The sequence below is a fragment of the Nipponia nippon genome, unplaced genomic scaffold, assembly GCF_047370975.1.
Source record: "Nipponia nippon isolate SJK-2023a ecotype South Korea unplaced genomic scaffold, ASM4737097v1 scaffold_1, whole genome shotgun sequence".
NCBI lineage: Eukaryota > Metazoa > Chordata > Aves > Pelecaniformes > Threskiornithidae > Nipponia > Nipponia nippon.
In genome coordinates this window covers 129,845,798-129,871,395 of record NW_028262290.1, presented here as the reverse complement: position 1 = coordinate 129,871,395, position 25,598 = coordinate 129,845,798, and the positions used below count along the sequence as shown (strand labels likewise).

At 36.5% G+C, this 25,598-nt stretch overlaps 1 protein-coding gene across 6 annotated transcripts in view; it reads left to right on the top strand.

Annotated features, from left to right (window-relative positions):
* The window catches only part of TAX1BP1 (Tax1 binding protein 1), a 67,490-nt gene that overhangs the window by 36,609 nt on the left and 5,283 nt on the right, over positions 1-25,598 (top strand). For 4 of the 6 annotated variants that reach the window (XM_009466483.2, XM_087772411.1, XM_087772419.1 and 1 more), the window contains exons 6-16: positions 292-440; positions 579-669; positions 1,947-2,132; positions 4,369-4,596; positions 5,901-6,047; positions 7,333-7,426; positions 8,669-8,787; positions 10,226-10,351; positions 12,253-12,324; positions 18,329-18,503; positions 18,852-19,000. In XM_009466483.2, coding sequence (XP_009464758.2) covers positions 292-440; positions 579-669; positions 1,947-2,132; positions 4,369-4,596; positions 5,901-6,047; positions 7,333-7,426; positions 8,669-8,787; positions 10,226-10,351; positions 12,253-12,324; positions 18,329-18,503; positions 18,852-19,000 — 1,536 coding nt within the window. The remainder of the gene's footprint in view (positions 1-291; positions 441-578; positions 670-1,946; positions 2,133-4,368; positions 4,597-5,900; positions 6,048-7,332; positions 7,427-8,668; positions 8,788-10,225; positions 10,352-12,252; positions 12,325-18,328; positions 18,504-18,851; positions 19,001-25,598) is intronic. The other 2 variants (XM_087772426.1, XM_087772441.1) reach the window with 2 other exon arrangements.

Below are 25,598 nucleotides of genomic sequence, written 5' to 3'. Positions count from 1 at the left end.
TCCTGTACTCTGAACTCTCTGGTAGTCTGTGTGTAACTGAATGCTTGTGCCAAAACAAACTCCTTATTGACTCCTTATTAATATATTAACTGTGCATAGCAAGTTTAATATATTTTTATATATTCAATAGATATATTCAATATATATTTATATATACTTGAAATAGGCTTGTCGTAAGTTTTAAGGAAGAGAAGAAATCTAATGACCATATTTTAGCATTAATTCAAATAGCATGTTGTAGTTCTGAAGATATGCATTCTCATATGACACCTATTTGCAATTTTTTTAAAGAATAATATTCAAGCATCAGAAGCTCTTAAAACTGAAATTGATGATGTGAAGAAGAAGCATGATGAGGCTGCTTCAAAAGTTCTCCAGCTTGAAGAAGATATCATGACTGTTACTCAAAAAGCCATCGCAAAAGAAACGGAGTTAGACAGGTATTTAGTAATTTTGTTCGTTACCTTCCTTATTTTACTGTTTCTTTCCATAGGTGCTTTTTTAAACTAATAATTTTTAATGTATGCATCGATTTTCTGTATTAATGGTTCTATACTATTAATTTGTCGATGTCTTAGTCTGAAGGACAAACTGAAGAAAGTGATGCTTGAGAAGGAGCAGCTTGAATGTGTGTTAAAGACAGAAAAGGATGAAAAAGAACTTTATAAGGTAACTTTATTCCTTGTACCTGTATACACTGAAATGAAGTGGTTTGAAATAAAGGTAATAATGTTTTATGGAGAAGTCTGATAAATTGAATTTGTTAAGGAAAAAAGGGAAATGGGTAACTTCTGTGAACAGATTTTTAAGACAGTTTTAGGTGTTCTCATATAAAAATGAATGAGGAAAATAGCATCTGAATTCATCCCGTGGTATAAAAAGGTCTCTAAGAAGGAGAATGGATCACCAATTTGTTAAAATGCTGGCATAGTAACAAAAAATAATAGATGCTAGTGAGGAATTTCTTTAGTTACACAGTGCATCACTCAGTAACTGGTTTTCTTAACACACTTTTTCATAAGTAAATTACTTTTTACTCTTCTAAGTTCTCTGTCCAGACTGTGTCTTCTAGTTCCTTATTCTCAAGTCTTGTGCATAACTCTGAGAAGCTTTAGTAGAATCTATATTGCATTGATTTTTACTATCATAGCTGATTTCTTTTGCTGGTATTGAGAGACACCCATATTTAAAATATAGTGTGCCCCCTCCCCCCCCGGCAAAAACAGTCTTCTATGCTAAAATAATGAAATCCTTAGGTTGTATGAAACAAATCAAGTGTATTTAAAAGATTATTTCTGTTCATAGGAAAATGTCTTTTTGTGGCAGACAGTATTAGATGTACACCAGAAGTCATAAAATCTCAAAACATCTTTCACAAGCATGGCATCTCTTTGTAAATAAGCAAGACAAATCTTATAGTCTTGACTGGACAACACTTGAGTGCAACAGTTATCCTTTAGTAGGCATAATATGATAGATGATGATACCTTAACAGCAGCTCTAGAATTGTTAAAGTAGTTTGCTGTCTTTGGAAATGAATATTGCTGATGTAGTCCTGTTTGCTTAGGTGATTGCAAGTAGATACTACCAGAAGATTTAATTTCTCTTTAGTTTTCAAGTAATTTCTTTTTTGCTTGTCCTTGGTTGTCCAGCAGTTGTGAAGAGAGGAGTGAATTCTGAATAGCTTAATTTGATGTGGATAGAAATCAGAGCCTTAACCTCTAGCTGTAGAGTGGAGCTGTTGTTAGATGATCAAGCTGAAAGAATTCCAGCCAGAAAATTTGTGCTGGAGGGCAGTGATATTATCAAATGTTTAATTTTTTCTCTTTACCTGTTCTAATCTGTCTCAGAGATGAGTCAGAATTTAGTGAACACTTAAATGAACAGGTGAACAGTAGTTTTCATAATGTGGAAGAAGAGTTTGACATTTTTTAGCATCATTACAGATACACTTGAAGAATACAGAAATAGAAAACACCAAACTAGTAAAAGAAATCCAGACGTTTAAGAATTTGGATGCAAACAAAGAAAACATGATATCGTATTATAAAGAGGAGGTTGGCAGATTACAGCTATTTATAGCTGAAAAAGAAAATATGAAGAAAGCTTTTTTGCTCTCCTCATCAAACAAGGTAAGCATTACTAAGATAATTGGCCTGGTTTAAAATAAACATATCTAAGGTTGTATGTATTTAATAAGAGAAAGGAAGAAGTTGAAGATATCACCAGGTTATAGGCTGAGAGGCAAGAGGATTATGGTGCTCTCAGGAGATGCAGAAAATGAGCAAGAGTGAATTCGGTTTTAGTTTTGCACATTCTGAGCTTGTTGAGGTGTCTCGCATGATGAACTGTGAGATGAACTATGTGTGAAAAAGTAATTTGTGAATTCGGTAAACGTGCAGCAGTAAAAGTGGTGCACTCCTCTGAGTTGCTTTTAGCTTCATGAAAAAGGAAGGAGAGGGAGGAAAAGAGAAAAGATAAGAATGTAGGTATGTTGAGACTGCAGAGGGTGATGGAGGAGAAAAGAGGAGACTTCAAAAGATGTGCTGAAGGACTTGTTAGGTGAATGTACTGTCAAGGTACAATAGAAGTAAAACCTGAGAAAGGATAAGATACCATATAAATGGACTGAATTGACTGAGAACTCAGCAATAAGAGTGCCAGTAGGACTTCTAAGGAAGAGGTGAGTTTTGCTACGCAGTGTGGTAACGTTGTTGTTAGCAAGCAGTGTGGTATAGTAGGAGAGTGAAATTGCTGAAGAACTGGTATCTATGCTGTCCGTGGTCCAGGTGGCGTTACTTCAGACTGGTTTCAGTGTGGTGCTACGGATAGAATACCCATTAGGCGTTTGTTCCTGATGTACATCTTCCTGTTTCGGTTCATCCAAAAGCAGTGCAGTTTCTGTGCTCTGAGACTGTTCTGTCCTGTGATCTGTGCTGTGATAGTGGAATTGACTGGGAGTTTTGCTTCACAAATGTGCTCTTGATCCAAACTAGACTGTTAATTTAGACACAGGCTTTGAGGCCAGCATGGAAAAGTCAGATTATGCAGGTGACTTTATCTTGTGTATCTTGCCAGTCTTCTCACAGAAAAAAGCAGTCTAGATCTTGAAAGAACAGAAATTGCATTAATGTGAGTTATAAATGTAAAATTTAAGTAGAAAAGTAGCGCGAGGACAAAAAAACACGCTATCTTGCTGTAAGTTACAGCTTATCTTGTTTTAGTCTTTTGACTGCTCTGCAGTTTTGCTTCTGAATGTGTTAAACTACTACTGTATTTTGCTTTGAAGTAAAAACATGTAGGGGGTGTGTGTGTGCCATTATTGAAGCAACCAAACATTTATGTCATTTATGAATCTTGAAGTGCTTGTGACGTTTCTGGTGTGATCACTAACACTTTTGTCTTATAGTGTGACACTGCAGGTATTTACTGTAATATGTAACTGATGCATCATGTGCTGTAAAAATAACAAAGGGACAGGACTTTAGGGTATTTCCTAGTCCATCTATCTTCATACATGTTTACAAAATATATTAGTATTCCTCTGGACTTGCTATGCAAGTGATTATTCAAAAATTAGCAAATAATGGACTAGAGATACCTGAACTTATGTCTAGACTCAAGAATATGAGATCATTATGCCTTCAGGAAGCCCAGAGGCTGCGAGTAGCTGATAGTAGCTCTGAAATTTTTTTTTTTATTCTTGGCTTTTCTGAGGAATGAGGCCAGTGGTACAGCGTGGTCAGCTGGCCCTTGGGCTGCCGTATGGAGCTGCAGCAGTGCTGAGAGTCTTAGTGCTGAATGCTGCAGCTTGCTCTTCATGACTTTTTTTTTTTTTCTCAGTTCCTTCTGAAAAGCTTGTTGTGCAAGGTCTTGGGAAACGCAGCTGTGAGAAAAACATCCCAAAGCTGCTTTACAGTGTCTTAGGTCAACCAGTTGTAGGCATGGTAGACCTCTTACTCTGTTGTTACCTGCAGTGTCTTTCTGTGGGATGAACTTTGGTTTTGAAGCTCTTTTGTTGAGAGTTCCATGGTGATAAGAACAAAGATGTTCTGGAAAAGAGAAAGACTTTTTTTGGCATGTGTTTAAAACTAAAGCTGAAAATGCAACAAAAATTTAGTATAGATAAAATAATAATATTTAAATTTGCCTTTATGTCATAGTGACATATGTTTGCACACCATTGTTAGCAAAGAAGGCAAATGGGGAAGATGGTACTGGTATACCAACTTCTTGGTTTAGTGGTTTTGCTAAAGCCACCAGGAGAACTTGATTTTTCTTTCAAATGTTTCTAATCCCTGTACCAACCCTTATTTAAGCTTTAAATTAAAAAACGATGGATTCTCTTCCCTCTCTTCTCTTTCCCAGGAGGATGCAAGTATTTTAAAAGAACAGCTTCGGAAAGCTGAAGATCAGATTCAGGCTAGCAAACAAGAAGCTGTCCTAATGTCAAAAGAGCTGAGTGATGCAGTAAATGTGCGAGATAAGACAATGGCAGATCTTCACAGTGCACGTCTGGAAAATGAGAAATTGAAAAAGCAGCTTGCTGATGCTTTAGCTGAACTTAAAAAAATCACAGCTTTGAAAAATGAACAGGTAAATTGTCAGTATTTAGTACTGAAGTTTATCTGTAATTATAAAACCTGTCAGAGCTAGCTTTGCTGAAATTGGGGAATAAAAAATGTTTCTGGATGATTAGTGCAAATTATTATCAAATTCTCTTTTGGCACTCAAGATACCACCTTAAATCAAGTGCATGGTAGCTCATTTGGAAGGTTGGTAAGAAAGAAGGTTTCTGCTGCTACTAGTAGCAACTCCCCTCCACCCTCAGATTATTTTCACAGAATAATACAGTATTTATCTATATTATTTTGAATCCTCTGCCTTTTCTTAATTCTTTTATGTGAGCCACAGTAGCATTAAAAATTCATTCAGATAAGAAAATTGCTAGAACTTTTTTTTATAATGTTCTGTCCTTATTGATGGATTCTCTCTTGATTCTCGAGAGTCCTTCCAATATTTGTGGTCAAAGTTAATTTGCTTTAGTATTGTAAGTATAAAAATATTAATGTAATGGGAACTGTCTTGACTTTCTCAGTGTTGAATAAAAATCTAGTGAGCTAATATAAATTTCATCATTCTGACTTAAGTAAGCTTTGTACTGGATCTTCCGTGACTGCAACTGTATTGGATTAATTAGCTAGTAGGATGCTGTAATGATGTAGCAGTTTGAAAAAAACACATTGAGCTGAACAGTAAATAAAATAGTGCAGTAAATACGAAGTGAATAGTACAACCCTGAAAAGAACTACTGTATTTAAAATATCCAAGAATTACATGTTTTTTCTAAGAATTTCAATTATATACAATGTCTTTGAAATGCATCCTGAAAGAAGCAGCAGATCATCTGAATGACTCAAATTATCAGAAAGTATCCAGTTGGTAAATATAGTTTTGCTTAGCTCGTGTATCAGCGTTACAGGTCAACTGAACCACTTCCAGCAGAAACATAGTGAGTGTGATGGAATACAGTTGTGGTCTGTCCATTTTTGCCATGTGGCTGTACTTGTCTATAAGATAGCTAGAACACCTTCTGGAAAGTGTTCAGGCTTCTGGTATACATTAACCAGCCCATAGAATAAGAATCTTCTTTACCTGCCTCTGGTATTATACCAGTGCCTATTTACTCCCTCAGTGTGTCGTACTTGGAATGAAGTTTAGCACAGATGCTGCCTCTATTTGTGCTCTACTACTATATTCCTTTCCGTCCCACAAAGAAAATAGGAACTTTTTCTGTGCTTACATAGAGCATTATGCTTTCTTTAATTGAAAAAAGGCTTTTTGGGAAATAGTGGTATTTGAACAAAAGGGAGAACAGTTTCTAATGTTTTTTTTTTAAGGAAACTTCAAACACAGTGGAGCAGGAACTACGCAGAGAAGTTGAAGATCTGAAGCTTCGTCTGCAAATGGCTGCCGACCATTACAAGGAAAAATTCAAAGAATGTCAAAAACTTCAAAGACAAGTAAACAAGTTTACAGAACAGGCAGTAAGTAAAATGGGAGAAATTGCACTTGCTTTTTGTAACTTTTCAGTGACTATTTAATTTCCTTCTGCAAAACCAGTGCTTTTAAAAAGGATTAAAAAATGCAGTAATTTTAATTTAAAATCTTTAATTTACTGTTTTCTTCTATAAAGCTAAATTACTTCTATGATTCTTTTTAGATAGTTGTCAAAACCAAGCGTAGGATTGATCGTGACTGGTGTATGTAGAAAGCTAGCAGAGTTTGGATGAACCTATAAAGCATAACATTGTTCAAGAAAGAATTCTGAAACTGAAGCAGGGTAAAATCCATAATTACTACCTCTATTCAGTACCACCACAAAAAAAAAAACCAAAACCAAAACCCCAAAACCAAAAAAACCAACCAAAAAACAGCCCCATACCCAAAAGTGGGGGAAATGGAGAACTTGGAGGGGGATGTCAAAGTGAAGAGGGGAGAAATTTTCCACAATGCAGCATATAGTTGTATTCCATATGTATTTTGCATTCTTATCACTCTTCTAAGCTTTGCTCCATAAATAAATGAGGCTTTTGCAACGATGTGAGTCTCATGCCACCTAGTAACTGAACCTGTTAGTGAATTTCAAACAGATTGAGAGCAGAATTGTTCAGAATTTTGTGAAAATTAGTGACTGGGTCAGAGAGGAGCTCAAACAGGGAACAGGTGTATGAACAGTGGCAAGATGTATAAATGTGAGTTCTTAAGAAAAACAGACTTAAGTATTTCTGCTCTCCACAGAACAAATGGGGTAGTTACCCAGCATTGATCCACAGATTACTTTAAGAAGTTGTCTTCTCATCCAGAAGGTCAATGGTGAATGAGGTGTCATATCAGAACGCCTGAGGCTTTTCCTTAAAAGTCTTCCACATCTTTGGCTATGTTGTACATCTGATAACAAACACCAAATTTCACTGCTTTGACAGTGGAAGTCCAGCACTCATTAGTACTACAGACTCCATTGTCTAATGGAATGTTAATTTAAGTTGATGGATTTAAGTGTAACTGATTCTCTAGAAAATGAGATTTTTCTAATAATTTACGTAGAAATTACTGTTTCTAGGGAAAAAGAACTTTAAGATTATAAAAATCATAGTCTGAAGCAATTTCGGTGTTAGTAGAATTAACTGTGTTTACATATTTATTATTACCTCCTGTTTTAATGAGCTGTGTAGTCCAGTTTTGGAGGAGATGATATGTGCCAGATGTATGTTACTTTGTGCTTTGGCTTTCATTTAATCAAATACCAAAATAAAATTTCTTTTCACAAAGAAAATTGCAGGGCATCAACAGAAACTGACAGATGCATCTAACATTGAGACAGCTACTGCAGTCGTTACAGACAAAAAGTTGTCTGCATCTCCAGGTATCAACAACTTAAATTTTGTCTATTTGTATCAGCCTGAAAGTCTTGTCTATGTGAAGTAGTCCCTAATAGTATGTATAGTATAAAGTAGGTGGACTTGTTATGTTTTAGTTAAAGCAATGATGAGACATGTGAAAATTAAATCTAAAAATCTTGTGTCTTTTTTTCAAGGTATAACATTCATAAAGAACTTCATCTGTCTTTTCAAAACAGTTCAGTTGATATTTGTTAATCTCAGTAGGACTGAACACTTGAATTTCTGCTTGATAGTTAACCCAGAGCTGGTTTTGCCAAGCTAATAAAGAATTCATTAAAAAAAACCCCAAATCCTCCCCAAATTTGCAAATTGTGAAGGAAAAAAAAAAAAAGGCACGGTAATTTCGCAGTCCTGTTACAATGACTGTCTACTGTAGCATTCTACTGTAAAATCAAATCCACTGAAAAGTTCTGATTATCTGATGGTAAGGTCAAGTCCATAGACTATTCTCATCATTTATAGGCAGTAGTGGTTTATTAGAAGACGTTTAATTAGGTTTTAATTTTTATGAACTATTAAGTTCTTACAAAACTAATCTTCTAAAACATAAACATATAATAGGTTAAAACTAAGGCTGGTTTATTATTCAATTTAAATCGATAAATGCCAGTAAATGCTGACTAATTTTGTTTGTGTAACTTCATAATTCACACATTCTTTCTGTCTATAGAGACTATAGGTTGTAATTTCTGTCAGCTTCCTCCTGCCTTAAGTAAATAGAAGTGTTCCCTAAAACAAATAAAATCCCAGCAAGCTCAGTTATAGTATGTGATAGGATGAAGTAGATTGCTGAGGTACTTCATGTTTTTATGGAAGAATAAAATAGCTAGCATGGCATGATAACGTATGTATTCTGGTGTTTACTTTCTTGGGAGTTAAGGGGAGAGATGTCTGTCTGGGTGTTGTGTTGTTTTTTTTTTTTTTTTTTTTTTAATTGACCTTTGTAGTATGTATGTGTATATTTACGTTCATCTTCAGTATGTGAGAGCACTGAATACAGACATGCTAGTATGACTGCTGATCTTGCGTATCACTAGCCACATGATACTCATTGTCTCTGATTAACTACTTGCTTGGGTAACAGGGAGCACTGTTCTTGATGCACTGTCAAATTTGGCCTGTCATCTCTCTCATACAAACTTTATTTATGGAACAAAAAAAATCAATATTCTTTTTTTTTTTTTTTTTTCCCCCAATGTTCACAGTTAGCCCCATTTCATCTGATATAGTTTCGGAATTCACGGTAAAGGAACAAGTACGTGAAATGAATAAAGAAATTGCTGAGAAAACAGAGAAGTATAAGAAATGCAAGCAAATGTTGGCAGTAAGTAAATGGCTGCTTCAGAAAGCTGAACAGAAAGTAGCTATAGGTGCTAAATCTTAAAACCACAAAGCCTACCCAGCTGAGTTGCCTTGCTTGTTTGTGTAATACACCACGATTATGGTAGAAACCTTAACATTAGAAAACGTGTTTTTATTAAGTCACCTCTTGGTTACCTGTGGTGTTAGAGAGTCCACACAAGGACCCCTCAGGATAACCCAGATGCAGTAAAACAAATTAACAAAACTACTACTACTTCTGTGCTTAAAGTTCTGAATACTTTTTTTTTTTGCATTGTATTTTAAGTATAATTGCTTTTATAAATCAAATACAGCATGTTGCTATAAGCCAGCTGATGTCTGGAACAAGCATAGCAGTGTTTATCTGCTATGCTGTTCAAGCATAAGCATTCCCTTCCAAACCTGACTGTCCTGGGCTTTTACAGAGTTTCGATGTCTGAGCGGGTGCTGCCTACTAGCTTGGGCTCAGTCATACATAAAGGCATTTATATGGTTCTCCGGACCAAAGTTGGCACCAGTAGTGCTGTAGCCACAACAGTAATGGCCTTCAGATATTAATACCTGTCAGACCTAACTTGGTTTTCATTTAACCAGTTTGTATGTATGTATGTATGACAATGCAGTATTGTATCAGCGATGCTGCTGAAAAGTTGACTGTTGTAGAATTGTTTAAAAAATGCTTTCTGGGTGTTGTCTTGTCTCTAGTTCATTTGTTTGCCTGTTATTTGGGTATTAAAAAATAACTAATCAACATGAAGTCAGAACAGTTAGAATTAAGATTAGAATTAAAAACTTGGGAGTTTTTCTCTGCTTCAATATGTTTTGTTCTCAAATAGCCATAATACATTCACAAACTGCCATGAACTCAGCTTATCATCTTGTTTCTCTTATTTATCACAAGGACATTATTCTATTTTAATGTGCTCGCAAGGATGTAACAACTGTCATGTAATTCTGCTCATTACCCTGCCTATGGAGAGCCTGAGTTAGTTTCTGCTTGGCTATTTCTTCTGTAGTAACGCTTGAGGAAAGCTTTGCCTTTGACCTTCTGGATGAAAGATATTCAGGTTGTAAAAGTTGCACAGGGAAAGGTTTTGTATTGAAGTGAGACACTTGAAAGGATAATCATGATTGCAGTGTAGTATTACGATACAAAGAAACTTGAAACTGTGAAGCTAAAGAGGAAATGTCAGCTTGTTGAAAACTCAGGCAAGAAAAAAAATATGTATTGAACATGATTTATGCAGTGTTGGATGGTGCTGTCCTGCTCAAAGTCTTGAGTCAGGTTTGATTTCTTGGGGAAGCCATTTGGAAATGGTCTTGTTCTAAAAGCAAGGAGTTACTCAGTGTCATTGTTGGGGGTGGGAGGGGAAATCTCTTAAAATTGTAAATATTTCATATCATGGTATAAACTATTTTAGGATGAGAAGATGAAATGCAGTGTGTATGCTGATGAACTAGCTAAACTGGAGCTGAAGTGGAAAGAACAAGTGAAAATCAACGAGGGTATAAAATTACAGCTAGCAGCAATGGAGGATCAGTATAAAGTAAGTTACAGATTTTGTTTATGGCAATGAATGGTATCCTGTTCTTAACATAGTTGCTTATTTCTAATAGTTCAAATAATGAACAGTTCCAATGGGGAAAAAATACTAAATGTATTTTTGCTGTACATAGAAAATCTGTCTTGCGCTTGTAGAAACAACAGTGTCTTGAACAGCGCTTCTTTTAAAGTAAGACAGACCTGCTAAGTATACTACCAAATGGCAGTCTTTTAATGTTGTGGATTTAGACAAACCTCTAAATGACGTTAATCATGTATTAGAGGGGAAAAAAGGGGTAGAGAGTTCTAATTTCCTGTTGCTTACTATAACACTAGCAGGAATATTGATTGGCGTATTTTTCTAAAATCTTCATGTTGCATGCTGCATTACCAGTGTAGTAACGTCTAATGCATTTTATCTGAATTAACTAGAGAGACAGAAGATAAGTGATAGATTGTTTTTAAAATAATCATGAAAGAATTACTTTAATTTGGAGGATCTCAACTATAGTCTTAGTAGAGTGATGTAACACATACACCAGTAAGTCAAGCATAATGGGCAGCTTTAGCTTACACGGGGCATTTAATCTTTGAGGTTATGTGATAGTAATCCATATGTTGAAGTGGCTTTCTAGGTCAACAAGGACAAGAGCAACAAATTTCCGTAAGACCACCTTTTATGCTTGTTTTCAGTCTTATGGTGATACTGTAGTTGACAAGATAGGATACTCTGTTGCCCATTTTTGCCCATTGCGATGAACAGGGATTAAATTGAACTGTGACTATCGGTTCTAGTAGGAACTCCCTCCCATTAGAAATTACAGCACTTTTTTTCTTTATAAAATACTGAATTACTCTACAGCTCATTTCAGCACTCCATAGGCTGTCCTGTCCTTTTTCGACACTTTTCAAAGCTCTAATTTAAATTTATAAAATGCATGACTCCTTCCAGTTTGTTTAATTTTATTAATTAGCAGTGATTGGTTGCCACGCATAATTTAATGTAAAATAAGTTTGTCTTTAACTTCTCAACAGCAGGAGTAATAAATAATTGGTTCCAAAATAGAAAGCATTTTGACTGCAATTCAAAACTTGTTATCATTCAGGAGGGTGCAGGTTGGGGAGAAAAAGTGAGCTTTTCCCAGTCAGTAGACTGCTCTCTGTTGACCTGAACTAGGAAAGGGAATTTCAGAATTAAAAAAAAAATACATAACTGTGCAGAGCATTGGGCTTATGCGCCAGAAAAACAAGTGGAGAGGCAGTCTCCAAAGCAACCAGAATCCAAATAAAATAGCCCTTTGTAGAAAAAGATTATTTAAATAATCATTTGGAAGCAAGGAGGAAGCCTGGAAGAATTGTGTGATGTGTCAGTTGCATCCCCTCCCAGGGCACCCAACAGAGTCGCAAGGTAGATGTCTGTGAAACAAATTTAGTGTCTTTGAGGTAAGAGGAGCTTTTGGTTCTCTCAGTACTTCGGTGGGTCATAAGAGCTGGAGAGAAATGAATGAAATAAATCACTGAAATGCTTGCCAATGGATTCCTTTTGAAATAATGAGATGAGGCTTGCAAACCTGCAACTGTTTCTGGGCAGTGGTGTCCCTCCTGCCATTAGTATTACTGACACTACTCCTGGTTTGTAACCCAGGATTTTATCATTCCGCAACTGTTCTCTGAAAACTGGCAAGAAAAGGCTGCTAATGTACTCCTGTTATCCAGTAGATAAACTTAGGGAGAATTGTTGGTTTTGATTTGTAGTAGTACTAGATGTTGCATGTAACTATAGGAGACAAAAGAATTTCCATCTGAAAGATGAACTTAACCACTGAACTTTGTTTTCACAATATAACATGCAGGGAAGTAGTTTCTATTCGCTAACATAGGAATCTTAAACTTCCTTTCATATAGGTTCAGCTGGCAGAAAAAGAGAGACAAATAAAGGAACTGACATCACAGTTGGAATTCTTTACCAGTGAGAAGGTATTGTCAGTATTCCTGTTAAATTTTGTAAATTAACACTTGTGAGGTTCTTTGGTTTGAGGAATTGCAATTTATTTCTAAGTAAGAATTTGTTTACTCTTTAAACGTACTTTTCCATATTTGGATATTTTGCCAAAATGAGTTAGCATTTTAAACTACAAATTCTGTTAATAATACTAATGTATATTTTTTTTTTTAAAAAATGTACACCATAGTATACCAACTTGCCAAAACTGACTGAGCCTTTGAAAATATTGTTGTTTATTGTTCTGTAATAGTGTTCTAGAATATTTTCTACATATAATCTAAGAAAAACACTACAGTGTCAAAAATTATTTCTTTGTTCCTGTCTAGAATGATATTCCATCCAGGACCTAAAATAATTATTTCTGTTTGCAGATAGGGGTTACTCTGTGTGTATTAATAATCTGAAATTGCAGCTAGCTGTACAGTTTGCAGAACATAGGAATTCCTACCACTTTTTGTCCTATATTCCTTTCTTATCTCAGCAGCATTACTGTTTTTCTACAAGTATTCAGTGGACTTCCAGACTCCTTCCTTCTTTACTCCACTGTATCTCCTAGTAAAAGAGGTTCAGCCCTGTTGTGTCTAGAAGCGGATGCCAGCTTAGTGAGTGTGCTGCTTGGCCAAATGGAAAAGATGATTATTGAGCTGATGCTGCAGCCTTTCTGTTCTCTAAGGGAGCATAAGTTAACAAAATTGGCAGGAATTTCATTTCTTGGAGACTGACTCTGTCCCTGATATTTTCAGGAGTTACTGGCTAACGGGCAGCACAATTAGAAAACCTTACTCCCTTTGGAATCCTGGTGGAAGACCTGAATGGTACATCCCTAGCTTGAGAGTTTATTTTTTCCATCACTCGTTAGGATTATTTTTGCTCTTATCCAATGTTCTCCTATAACTAGAGACGTAGACATTTTAACAGTATAATCTCCAGGTTTTTCCTGATGTGTGCATACAACCAAATCCTTTTGACATCTGCAGTTCTCTTATTGACTGCTTGTAATCGTAAGAGCAGCTTGACATGTGACAGTAGTGACTTTGGTAAACTACAACTGGAAAAATATCTTCATCAGGAAAGAAAGATACACAAACAGTACTCTGATTTTTAAATATATGATAGAAAATGGATTACTGCTTTGAAGAGTTCACTGTTTAATCAAATGCATTACCATTACTGTTAAACCAGACATTCTGAAATATTAATGCTAATGTTACGATGTTGGAAGTGCCTCTAAGGTATTATATGACAATGAATCAAAGCTAGGTTTTACTGAAAGGTGAAATAATAAAATGTCTTTATTACATACAGATAGTACTGTGCGATATTGTGGAAAAGTTAGGAATGTTCAGATTACTTAAAAAATCCAATGTGAACAGATACTTCATAAAACAGGAATTTGCATACTGATAAATTGAAAATAAACCTATTTCAGATTAAGTTAGTTAAGTGTTTTGTAAAATTCTAGATTCTCAAGTAGTTGGTATTTAAATTATCTTTTTTTTAACCAAAGATATAATTTTTAATAGATCTCGCTCACATTTTTCTAATTCAAAAGAAAGCAAAGTAAAAGTTGAGTTTTGATGGAATCTAGTTTAGCTGGAGGGAGTAATTTTAAACACCACGCAAAAAAGGAGAACAACTGTAATAATAATGTATGGAGCTTATAAAAGCTTGGAACTTTGTCTACCAAATTTATAGATATTTACATTACAAAGAAGAATCAAAGTGCCTTGCTAGACTGGAACCATGATTTAAAAGGTTAAGCGCAGTATAGTAAACAGCTTTTCAATTTATACTCCATTATCAGTGTTTGTTTATAAATGTCACCAAACATAGCATGCTAAAAATGTTCATTTGCTGTCTCTTCAAACCTATAAAATTACTTGGTTTTTATTTTATTTATATACTTATATAGCCTTTGATTTTTTTTTTTTTTTTTTTTTTTTTTTTTTTTTAAATCAGTCTCTACCCTCGCTGTCCAGCTTCTGGCTAAGGCTATTTTACAGCACCTTTTTACAGTCACTTTGATCTACATTCTCTTTTAATCTTATGTGATGCTAAAATTAAAGTATTAATGCCACTGCCTCTCATTCTAAACTGCTTCCATATTGCAGAAGAAATTGATTTTAGAAAGGAAAAATCTTAATTTTACTGGTAATTAATTGTTCCTGCTTTGTATTGAGTAAAGATTAATTATTTAGATTTTACATGCTCACTAAAACTTTAAGATGTAATCGTAATCATTTAACCCTAACCATTTCAATCATATATGCAATTTAGTCTATAAATCTAAAGTAACGCTAGCAAGTTTTATATCATATCTACAGGAGGATATTTTACTTGGAGGGTGTTAGGCAGAAATTGTGTTGTCCTGTATTAGAAGGGTTTTTCTAAAAGAAAGTAAACACTCCTGGTTTTATGGCCAGTGCTCCAAAAAGATAACTTTCTGTAAGCTGCCTCACCATTTGTAGATACTACTTTTTTGCTGTTTGAAAATTACTTTGATGTTGCTGTTGGAGTCCAAACCCTTTATGTCTGAAACCTGATATGTAACAATAAACGTGTAATCTCTGTCTTTTTTCACGTAGAGTGGTATTTTGTTTTCAGAGTAGTTATTACTACTTGATTTTGCATTTTTGTATTCTAGCGTTTCAGCTGAAGTTTACCTGTTTTTAAGAAAAATACATTGAGTTGTTCCTTTGAATAACTGAGACATTTTACTTCTCATGTAGTTAAATTGCTAATTGAAGTCTTGGTTTTAAGTTTCGATTCAAAGTCTTCTGGGGAAAACGCACGCTTCTGTCTTTGAGGTTTTTGTTAGCATGACATTAGCAAATGTTAAACGTGAACCCAGAGAATCCAGAAGAGAACGCTAACCAGAAAGAACAAAATTATTGGAAAGCATATCTGTGTTAACAGTCTCTATTATTTAATTATTTTATTTAATTATTTAATTATTAATTATTATTCATTTTTACATCTCGGAATTTTTTCCTTGGCTCTGAATTGTAAATGGCATATTCCTTTGGATATTCTTGGCATACATGCTCTCTTTCCCTTAACCCATTTTATTTAAATGGAAGGATGAGAAAGACTTTTCTTTGGATGAATTACAGCTGATGCACTGACCACACTTAAGTCACTTTAATTTACTGTCTTAGATATTGGCTTAGAGTTTTAATGGTTTACAAGTTATAAAACCCCTTTAGTAGTTTATAATAATTACTGTCTCTATGGATTATATGCCAGAATCTAGAATTTTAAGTATATTAATTTTTTGAAGAGTTCTGTTTGAGCTTTTCTGAAAGAATTAATTGCCTTTCTGATACAATTATTTAAAGAACAGAATTAAATAAAGCAGGCCATTTGAACCCCTCAATAAATTCAACAATTTTGTGTTTTGGATAAAAACACTGAATTTTGGAAGTAAGCTATAAGTATGTATATACCCTTGCTGAAGTGTAATTATGCGTATATATAAAGTAGGTGAGGATATAAAGAAGGAGGAAGAAGGATGAACTAGAACTTTGCTCATTAAGTTCTTAGAGGGCGAATGATTTTTCACAGGCAGTGTAATAATTTGGAATCCGTGTATGAAAATACAGTTTCTCATGGATTTAAATTCCACTGATTTGTAATTAGACAGTAGTACAAGTGCAGTTTTGTTCCATATGATGCTTGTAGTATAAATATTATTTGAAATAAGTAACCTAGTCTGGATTACCTTTGTGAAAAATAGCACCGATTTCTGTTTGGTAATATAAATAGAAAATACCAACCTTGGGTAATAGTTTTCCTTCCTAGAATCAATTGTCTGAATAAAAAATAGAGAATTAATCAGTCTCGTAGGTAGTGCTGAGTTTACATATATATTCAAGGGCCTTTGCATGATTGCTAGTGGCGTGACCACCATACCTCGGATACAGTCCAGAATGATAGAGCAAATTGGCTTCAATCTGACCCTTTTAAAATTTTTTGTTATCCCAGTGTTTACCTAAATCCTGTTGATGTAAAGTATCTGTAAGGTGGTCTCCTCCTGCTGTCCATCAAGTTAGAAGTCTTGGGGTTCCGATAGAATTGTCCTGCTTGCTGTAGCCCATTCTGGCCTTGACGGGAGAAACCTTGTCTCGCTTGTTTTCATTCAGAAAGCGTGGTAGGGTACACAGCATTTTCCTAGCCCATTGTTCTGCCTGTCAGCCTCCGCTGCATTTATCGGGAGTTACTTGTTACGCTTTCAGGATCCTTTCCAGATTCTTCCTGACCTACCGTTCTCCGTCCTCTTTCCTTCCCTGTTCAAATATCATGAATTGATCTGTGAGACCATGCTTCATCATTTTCCTGTTAGAGTTTCGAATGTGCATACTTGTGTGCTTTTTTCCATGCTGTTTTGTTATGGTTTGGAGAGAGATTTCCACTGAATAACAGTATTTTCTTCAGGGTGCTCTTGCAAACTAGCCTTTCCCTCGTGCCTACTAAGAAGCTGACGACTTCGTGCTATTGATGTAGAAACCACTGCTTAACATGTTGACCTGTCTCATTACTTTATTGTTCTCTTTTTTTCCCCTCTCCCTTTGATTTACATTTAGATTGTAATTTTTTTTTTTTATAGAGTACAGTCTGTCTTTTTTGAATGTAAGGACAAAAAGGTACCAACTGGATTGTTAAGTCTGCTTACGGTACAGCTTGAAAGTGTTCTCGTATCTTCAAGTCGTTAACTAGCCACAAACCACTTCTCAACATTGCAGATAATACTGTATGTTAATTGAAACAAACGTTCCTTTTTCTTTCTGTTCACAAAAAGGAGAAACATGCACAGATTCCAGCTGTGTTTCCAGTGATTAGGACAAGGGAGTTTTTGGCTATGCTTGGTATAATGGTGATAGAAATATTTTGACGTAATAATAACAACTAAAAAATCCCCCTGATAATTACAAGTGGAACATGGTCACCAAGCAGAATCACAAACAAGGACAGAAGTGTTCCAACCGGTTTAACCTATTTCATTACATATTTAAAAATTGATTTTTAAAGGAACTGGGAACAAGGAAAACTAATCGATCTTTGCTTCTGTAGGTGTAGGTTTAGGTGAATAGGTTTGATAGGATCTCTGCATTTGAACAAAGTAATTCTCTTCCAGTTTTAAACACAGCTACATCTAACACATCTGCAAATAACGTACAGAGCTTAATGTGCACACAGGACTGTGCGTGCAAGAAAGGGTCACTTTAAACAAGTTATATTGTAGAAAACACATGAGACTGCTTCTAAATTCTCTGTGCTGGTTTCTTTCCCTGTGTGTGTGTGTGGATGTGAAGGACGTTGAGCAAAAGTTTGTTCTAACATTTTTCATTTCCTACTGAAAGTGACAGCCGTGAGCTCAGCTTAGCTAATGTTAAGTTACACTTCACGTAGGTCAGTGTTCTGCTGTTAGATATCCGAAAGGATCCAGTGCAATGTACTCAGTAGTTCTTAAAGTATCTGCCACTCATGAATTCACAAGGAATTACGTCAAGTATGTACATACTTGTACTTCACATACTAAAACGGTGCATTCTTGAATGGTATGGTATGATACGAAAAAAAGAATTATTTTATTTTTAATTGTAACTTTTAAAAAGTTTTCTCACTGCACATTCTCTTTACTTGTTATTGTTAATCCACCCTTTCTTTACCTGTTTAACTGATGTTTCTTCATTTTAAAAAGGATGCAGATATTTCTTGAAAAACGTGGCAGTTCTGTTTTGTAATTTGAATTAACTGATGACAAAACGAGAAAAAGTTTCTTTAAAATATCTTCTTTGTGTTTTCTTCATTGACTGCTTTTGCTATGTGTGGTATATTTGGCACTACAGCAAGATGAAAAGACAGTGGGAAGGTTAGCAGATGTATTTTTGGAAACAAATCTAAATATTTCATAAAAAATTCAAACTTTGCTAGGACTCTATAGGTTAAATGCATTTTAAACTTTGCATTATTTAGGAACTTGGCAGGACACGAGGAAATCAAGCTGGAAGGGTGATGGAAGGACAGATTTCCCAACAGACATTACATTTTCGCAACCCATATTCAGAGGAAAATGGACCGCTTCCAGCAGTGCCAAGCAGACTACCAGTATTGCAATATGGAAATCCTTATGCAATTCAGGAAAGAAGAGGCAAGTACATTCCATCCCACCCCCCCAATATAATTTCTCTCTCACTGTTTCAAAAGCAATGGCTCATTTAATGCAGGTTAAGTGCCAGCAATCTTTATACTGGTGTACAGAGCCTTTATCGATTGATGAGAATTTAATAAAGTGCCTTATTTTACTGATGAGAATCAATAATGTAAACAAAGTTTTAAAGAAACACCTTTTGAAAAAGGTGATTTTTCTTCTATTGTCTTATATTATCTAAGCCGAAAATGTGTTTAAGTCTTGATTTTTTAAATGTAAGGTAGCACATCTGTAATCTCAAAATACAAACTCTACTGAACAAAGATGCTCTAATTAATTTTTCTTCAGATGGAGCAGATGGCGCTTTTAATCCTGATGAGATCCAAAGACCACCTGTTAGAACTTCCTTTTGGGAGCTGGAGGATGATGTAGTGTGTAGTCAGCCTTCACGCAATCTTAGTCGGCCTGACGGTTTAGAAGATCCTGAGGATAGCAACGCAAGTTACCTTTTTTATTATTTTTTTTCCTTGATATGTTCACTAATGAGTAATCAACAGTTGCACATAGGTTTTTCAGCATCTGATAAGGCTGACTTACGGTTATGGAAATCCGGAATTGATTTTTCTTTTCCCCGAACAATGTGAGGTGAATTTCGCTTGCTTTGAAGGAGAAAACTCTGCACATCAATTGATGATAACATAATTGTTCCCCCAGGCTCTTGAGTTACTGACAGCTTGTTTTGGTATTGGGACAGTAGCTTCTTAATCTTTTTAAATACTGAAGTAGAAAAATCCAAGTAATCTCAACTCATTCTGACTTCTCTCTCCTTTGCGGTAGAATGAGGGCTCAAATTGTAGCCACGTCTTACTCATTTTATAATTTGTATGTAGGAACTAAATTTTAACAGAACAAATAAAAATTTAAAGGATTCTGATACCAGTATTTTCAGTTAAATGCTGAATGAAAATTTGCATCGTATTAGGTACTTCATTCTAATGTATTAATCTTTTGTTCTGTCTTCTGCAAATCTGCATTTATTAATTTCCATTTTGAACGTTTTTTGCTGTTAGACATGTATTTGGAAGAGCTAGGTGACTGTTACCTAAAGCTGATTAAACTGAAAGTGACAGATTCTCACTTATTTCTTTTTTTTGGGCTTTGTAGGCCTTAAGTGGGAACTAGTTAGCTTTTCTCTTTAATACAGTTAACTTGCATGTTCTGGTATAAAAAAATGGTTTTAGTAAATTGGCTTCTGTGATAAACTGGACCGTATGTCTTCATTTGAACAGGAACAGACTTATTACTCTTTCTTATTCTAAGTACTCTTGCACCGTCAGAAATATTAAACAAGAAATACCTTTCTGCAAAGTATTGTGCTCTTTGCAAGTACAGTGGTATCATGACCTGTTTCTCATTTAGTCTAGTTTGCCACATTTAATTGCTATTAACCTTTGCAGAAACTGATCAGTGTTCAGACAGGCATGATTTTAGCCCTGGTGCTCAGCACCTATAATGGAGAAAAATGTATTTCTCCCTCCTACCTTTTGCCCCCGATGTCCATTACTGTGAATAATTAGAGAAGCTGTCAGAACTTTTGCAGCCTGTTCGAGATCTAGAACGTGAGCTTAATGCTGTTGCCCACCTTTACTTCACATTTTGCATATTTAATCTGATCATTCTTGACGTAGATATTACATATGACAAGCTCTTCTCTTCTTTAGTCATCTGCTTCAGTTTAATTAGCAGGGTGTTCTTTCTGATCTATGTGCTTTGCCCTCTTGCAAACCCAAGAGAAACAGTGCTAGAGTCTTGTGCTCATTTGCTGACACGGCTTGGATTTTTGTAATGAGATGGAATATAGCAGGCTTAAATAAAGTTCAACTTGAGAAAAGGTGCCTTTAAATCAAATCATTTATATCTTTATTTTTTACTTTCAAATAAGAATCAGTTGTTTGCTCCTCCCAAGAATAGGCTGTATGTGTATTGTACAACTGTACATGGAAATGAGTAGTTGCAAGAATCTTTCTAGAGAGACTTAGTAATATGCCGAAGATAAGAGTTCTAATGCAGTGTTTAAAGAAATAACCAGGCGAAACTTCCCTATATGTAGGTAATTCATTAGAAAGGAGAGCCTGTTATTGTGCAGAAGAAACAGCAAATATAAAATAAGTATGGAGACATTACCATTTGTTGTACTGGTTTTTAAAATAAGCTGTTTAAGATGTAATTCTGTGCATTTTTAAACCAGTAAGATGCAGAGCCTTTTGTTGGAGGAGGATTCCCTCCCAGAAGAAAAGGGTTGGTAGTCTTGCTGCTTTGTTTAAAATCTTACCATTGTAGGGACTTCTGTCATCTTCTTCTCCACATTCCTATTACTACATGTTATATTAGTTTAAGAACTTGAGGGCGTTGTAGTCATTTCCACCACTTCATGGCTGTTTTGGTGGTGGTTTACCTATGATGATGAACATGTCTACATTATTTCTTGAAGATGACAGATCTTTGAGGCCCTGAGCCAATGTCACGATACATAGGAGAATGAAGTAGAGGTTGTATACGCACAACTGTAAACAGACTTTTCAGATATGACTAAAATAGGCTTTTTCCAGTCTATAAGGTGAGAGTAGGGAAGCGTGTGCATGCACATGTGCGAAAAGGTTTGCGACTTGCTTCTAGAGAATGAAGGCCAGAAATGGGACCCCCTTTCCTTTAGGATATTCATCTAGCCTAAGAAATAGGTCAGCAAATTGTGAGGGGGACTAGCGAGTCAAACTCACCTGCTGTAGTTGCTGTTTACATTCTGTGCAGTTGAGTAACTTCGTAAACAATCTGGATGACAGAGAAGAAAACTTGAATGCTTCTCCCAGAAGTGCCTTCTGGACAGGGAATTAGGTAGAATTGCTTCAAAGCTACAGACGACATGTCTGCAACTGTTATTACCTTGACCTTCTTTGATTGTAAATGTTGAAGTACTGTATTTCCAACTGCGACGTGTCTTCCTTAGCACCAGGGAAGGGATCTAGAATTCGTCTTTGTGCATTTGTCCATTTGCACGTTTCCACTCCACATGCTGATAGTCCTCGAGTTTTAAAGCCTTTGCCTTCATTGGACCCTTCCAGCACTTAAACAACTGATACAGCATTATTTGGGCTGTGAATTGATGTAAGTGGAGTACCTGTTTTCTGTTCGTCTCTACTCTGGCATTTGCTCAAAACAGAATTCTCTTCCAGTTTGTTCCAATTTTTATTTTGTCGTCTTGCCCCCAGTTTTTTAGTTCTTTCTGGATATTGTTTTTGCTTTCTTCTGCTGACTTCAGCCATGTTTGACATGTGGTAGAGGCGATAGATACTGACTTCCTACAGGTTTTTTGACAATTGCTTGGGAGAAGAGAGAGACCTTAATGAATTCTTGTTCTACTAGGCAGCCGACAGCTGGCTTATCAGCCTGAATATGGCTACAATCTGGTCAGTAATCCAACTGAAGAGGAAGAGGACATGAGATGATGCAGGGGGAGAAGTCTTAGGGGGAATGCAAGACAAACCCAGAGAAATTCAGGACTCCTTAGCTCTCTTTTTGGTGGTAAAACTTGATTCTTTTACTTGAACTGAAATTGTCCTCTTCCGTGAAATATTTTGGACCTGTCTGAATTGATGCAAACCTTCTGGACAGGAATCCCATGTGTCTCCTTATTTTTGAAAAGTCTTCATAAGATTTTTTTGTTTTTTATTTGTTTTGTGTGTTTTTTATGCAACCTTTTTCTTCATCAGTCTTGTAACAGACTTGTTTGAAGTGCTGAGTTTACTTTTGCCTAAAGGAATGTGGTGTTCCTGGGTAATGACCCATTTATATGCTTCTTGTCTTGACCTGAAAAAGATCTAACTCATGGTACCTTGTCTGCAATATATGAAAAAGATCATGTTTCTATTCTGTGTCATTAGAATTGTAAATTGTAAATTGTCATGGATCAACCATAGTTTTCTACATCAACAGAAAGGTTCTTCTCCATTTCCCTTCCCAATGAAGAAAAACTGTCAGCCGTTTGAGCTAATGTGGCTGCCATCGTCTGTACTTTTTAGCAATAGATCTCTTGGAAATCTCAGGGAGGCAGCCTTGGTTGATCTTTCTACTTATCCCAAGGAGGAAACAGGAGCCTTTCAATTATAGTAATAGAGTAGAGGTATGGCACAAGATCGTAACTATCCTTTTGGTTGATGATGGGCAAGAAGGGTGCCAGCTTGGACTCCGTTCACTCACTGCTTCTTTCTGTTTCCAGTGTCCGATGTTCTGTACTCTCCCTCAGAGCACATTTGGCCTAGTGAGGCAGGATTTTTCCATAGCTGCCTAGTACTGGATGGGTGCTAGGGTGTGTACCATTCCCATTCATAGAAGGAAAGGCATCACAGATGCCCTAAGCTCACTTTAAGTGAATTATTTTCATGCTGAAGTCATGCATGAATTATTTTCCTGGGGATGCTTCTGTACCTGCAACTAACGATTTGATCTTCAGTTCTGTGGAGTACAGCTGCTATCTTTGTAACCCTCTACAAAGTCACTTTGTTTTTCCTACTGGTAAGTTACAAAGTTCTCAAGCTCATGATTGAGCTGATCCTTCTGCTGAGGCATTTGCTCCTAATGTGACCTGAACTTAGTTTCCCCATTCCTAAGGAGAACGCTGTTTGCTCTTACCCCAAGTGTCGTAGGCTTCCCTTTCAAGGTGAAGACATTTTGTTACTGGCCATTATCTTGAGTAGCAGTATGAGATCAGGTGATGGTGACTCTCCTGCTGTACTGAAACTTACGCTGCCTTCACTGTCTTCATTTACTCTGAGTTGAAGACCAAGTAAGGATACATCTGCAAACGCATCGGAATTTTGGTTTCACGTTGCTATTGTGTTCCGATTTTGTTTCTCCCGAAGCTTTGTTCCTTGGGAATGGGCTCTTCCATGTATTCGGTTGACAAGAAAAACCATCAGTTTTGTATGACTTGAAAACTTTCTGGAATTCTTCATAGCTTTGGCTTTTGGAACACTTAGGCCAATTAAACCGTGATTTCTGAGAGGGATAAGCTGGTCTGTGTTAATCGTGCCAGATGAGCACGCACACAGTGGTGATTTTATGTAGAATAGTTGACTTGCCATTAAGTTCCTGCTGTCATAAGTTCCTGCTGTCATCTGCTCAGCGCTAACTTTCCATTTGCTCATGCTTCCATAATTGACCAAAATGTGACCATTTGGAGCAAATAATTTCTAGAAGCAGGTAGGTATGGGAGAGATCCATAAACAAAACATACATAGATTTTTAATGCTAAAGGGTGAGTTTTAGAAACGTAGTCCCGATTACAGTTGGCAGTAAGCCCAGAATAACTATCCGGAGACTCTTAAACAATGTTGTTAGTCACAGTGCGTTTGTGGGGGGTGGGGGGCGTAACTTTTGGCAACTGACAACCAGGTCAGGATATTTTTTGAGATGAATCCAAAATGGCCTGCCTTCTAGCGAAAAAACCCACTACACTTTATTAGCCTGAGCTTACCCTGGCAGCCAATTCCTGGCTTTTTGTATTGGATAGACATAAAAGGAGCAGTTGGTATCCAGGGACCTCTTGGGAGACCAGACTGCTTGCAGAGAGGTAGAGAGACCTAAAAGAGTTTGTTTGCTCTCACTCCCACAGCAGAGCTGAATCACAGAAAGAAAATGTATGTGCTCTTCTTTCCAGCGTACTCGCGCTATACGTTAGTGGTGTGGCTGTTCATTTGTTGTTTAAAGCCGAAGTTGGGTATCGCTTCGCTTACTGTTGCACGTTAAAGTGATCTGTAGAAATCGGAGACGGGGATTGTTCAAGTCTGTGGGTTTTGTACAGTGTCACGTGGCTTTGTTTCTCATTTCTGTTCGGCCGTCTTGGAACTGATTGCAGGTGAATCACAAAAGCAGTACTTGAGACAAAATTGGTTTGTTTTGGTAAAACGAGGTGAGTTGCGCTTACTTCTGACAGTTAATGTCTGGCTTTCCCTTTTTCTAGTGGCAACCCCTTTCTTTTTTACCGTGCTTTATTGTGTGATACTATATTTATCTTTATGATTGCTATAATCTGTGGAACTCATTGTGGCAGTTTTAAAGAGTCAGAGTTACAGTCCAGTGATATTAGTTAAGTCATGATGTTAAAGGCATCCTTTATAATTTGTTAACCTAGATATCCAGACTCCTGACTTCAGAAGGCCTGGCACTTGTTACGCTACATAACCAAGACTCTTGGTAAGGACCTGAGGCAGCGCACCGGCTGTGCTACGTCACTGCAGGGCACTCTAGAGGGCTTGGACCACACATGTGCAGCGGTGACCCGGGCCGTCAGTCTGGAGCGCAAGAAAGCTGGCTCTGGGTCTGCGCAAAGGGCGGATTAAACTGTCCCTTTCTCAAAATACGGAGTTTGGGCTTCCGTCCAGATAACTTGGATGACTCAGCTGTGGGGTCTTGAGAGTAAGCCGATGCCTACGCTTAAAATACAGCGTAGGCGGAGCCATTCAGGCCTGGCCTCCCAGCAGTTATTGTCAGACTCTGTACAGCAGCTTCAGCCAGCCGCCTCATTTCAGCTTTTGAGCCTTTAGGCAATGGTTTGTTTTACCGTGGGGGAGTGACCGGTTTTTAAATGTCAGGTTGAGAAGCACATGTAACGTCATTTATAAGAAGAAAGAATGTGTCATTGGTTATACTAGCTGGAAGAAACCGGGCACTAAGTGATTGTGAACTGACGTGAGTAAGATCTGTCCTGCCTTCGTATAGCGCTCTGTTTTACAGGGCACGCTTTAGGAGTTCTGTCCATCTGAAATGACAGAAATAGGCAGCTGTCGGAGTCCAATACTATGGGACGTTTTCTGTGTTTTCCAGAAGTTCCAAGTTAGCTCGGGGCAGTGCATGAGAATTTTTAGTTATTGGTGATGGTATACTGTTTAGTGTCACTTGTAATTGGAATAGCTGTGAAACACTCTCAGACTGAGATGGAGTTCTCATCGTTACTGGTGAAATACTCTCAGACCAAGATGAAGTTCTCTTTCTCACTCTTTGACCATTCTTTAATTATACAGTAATCTCTCTAATACGCGC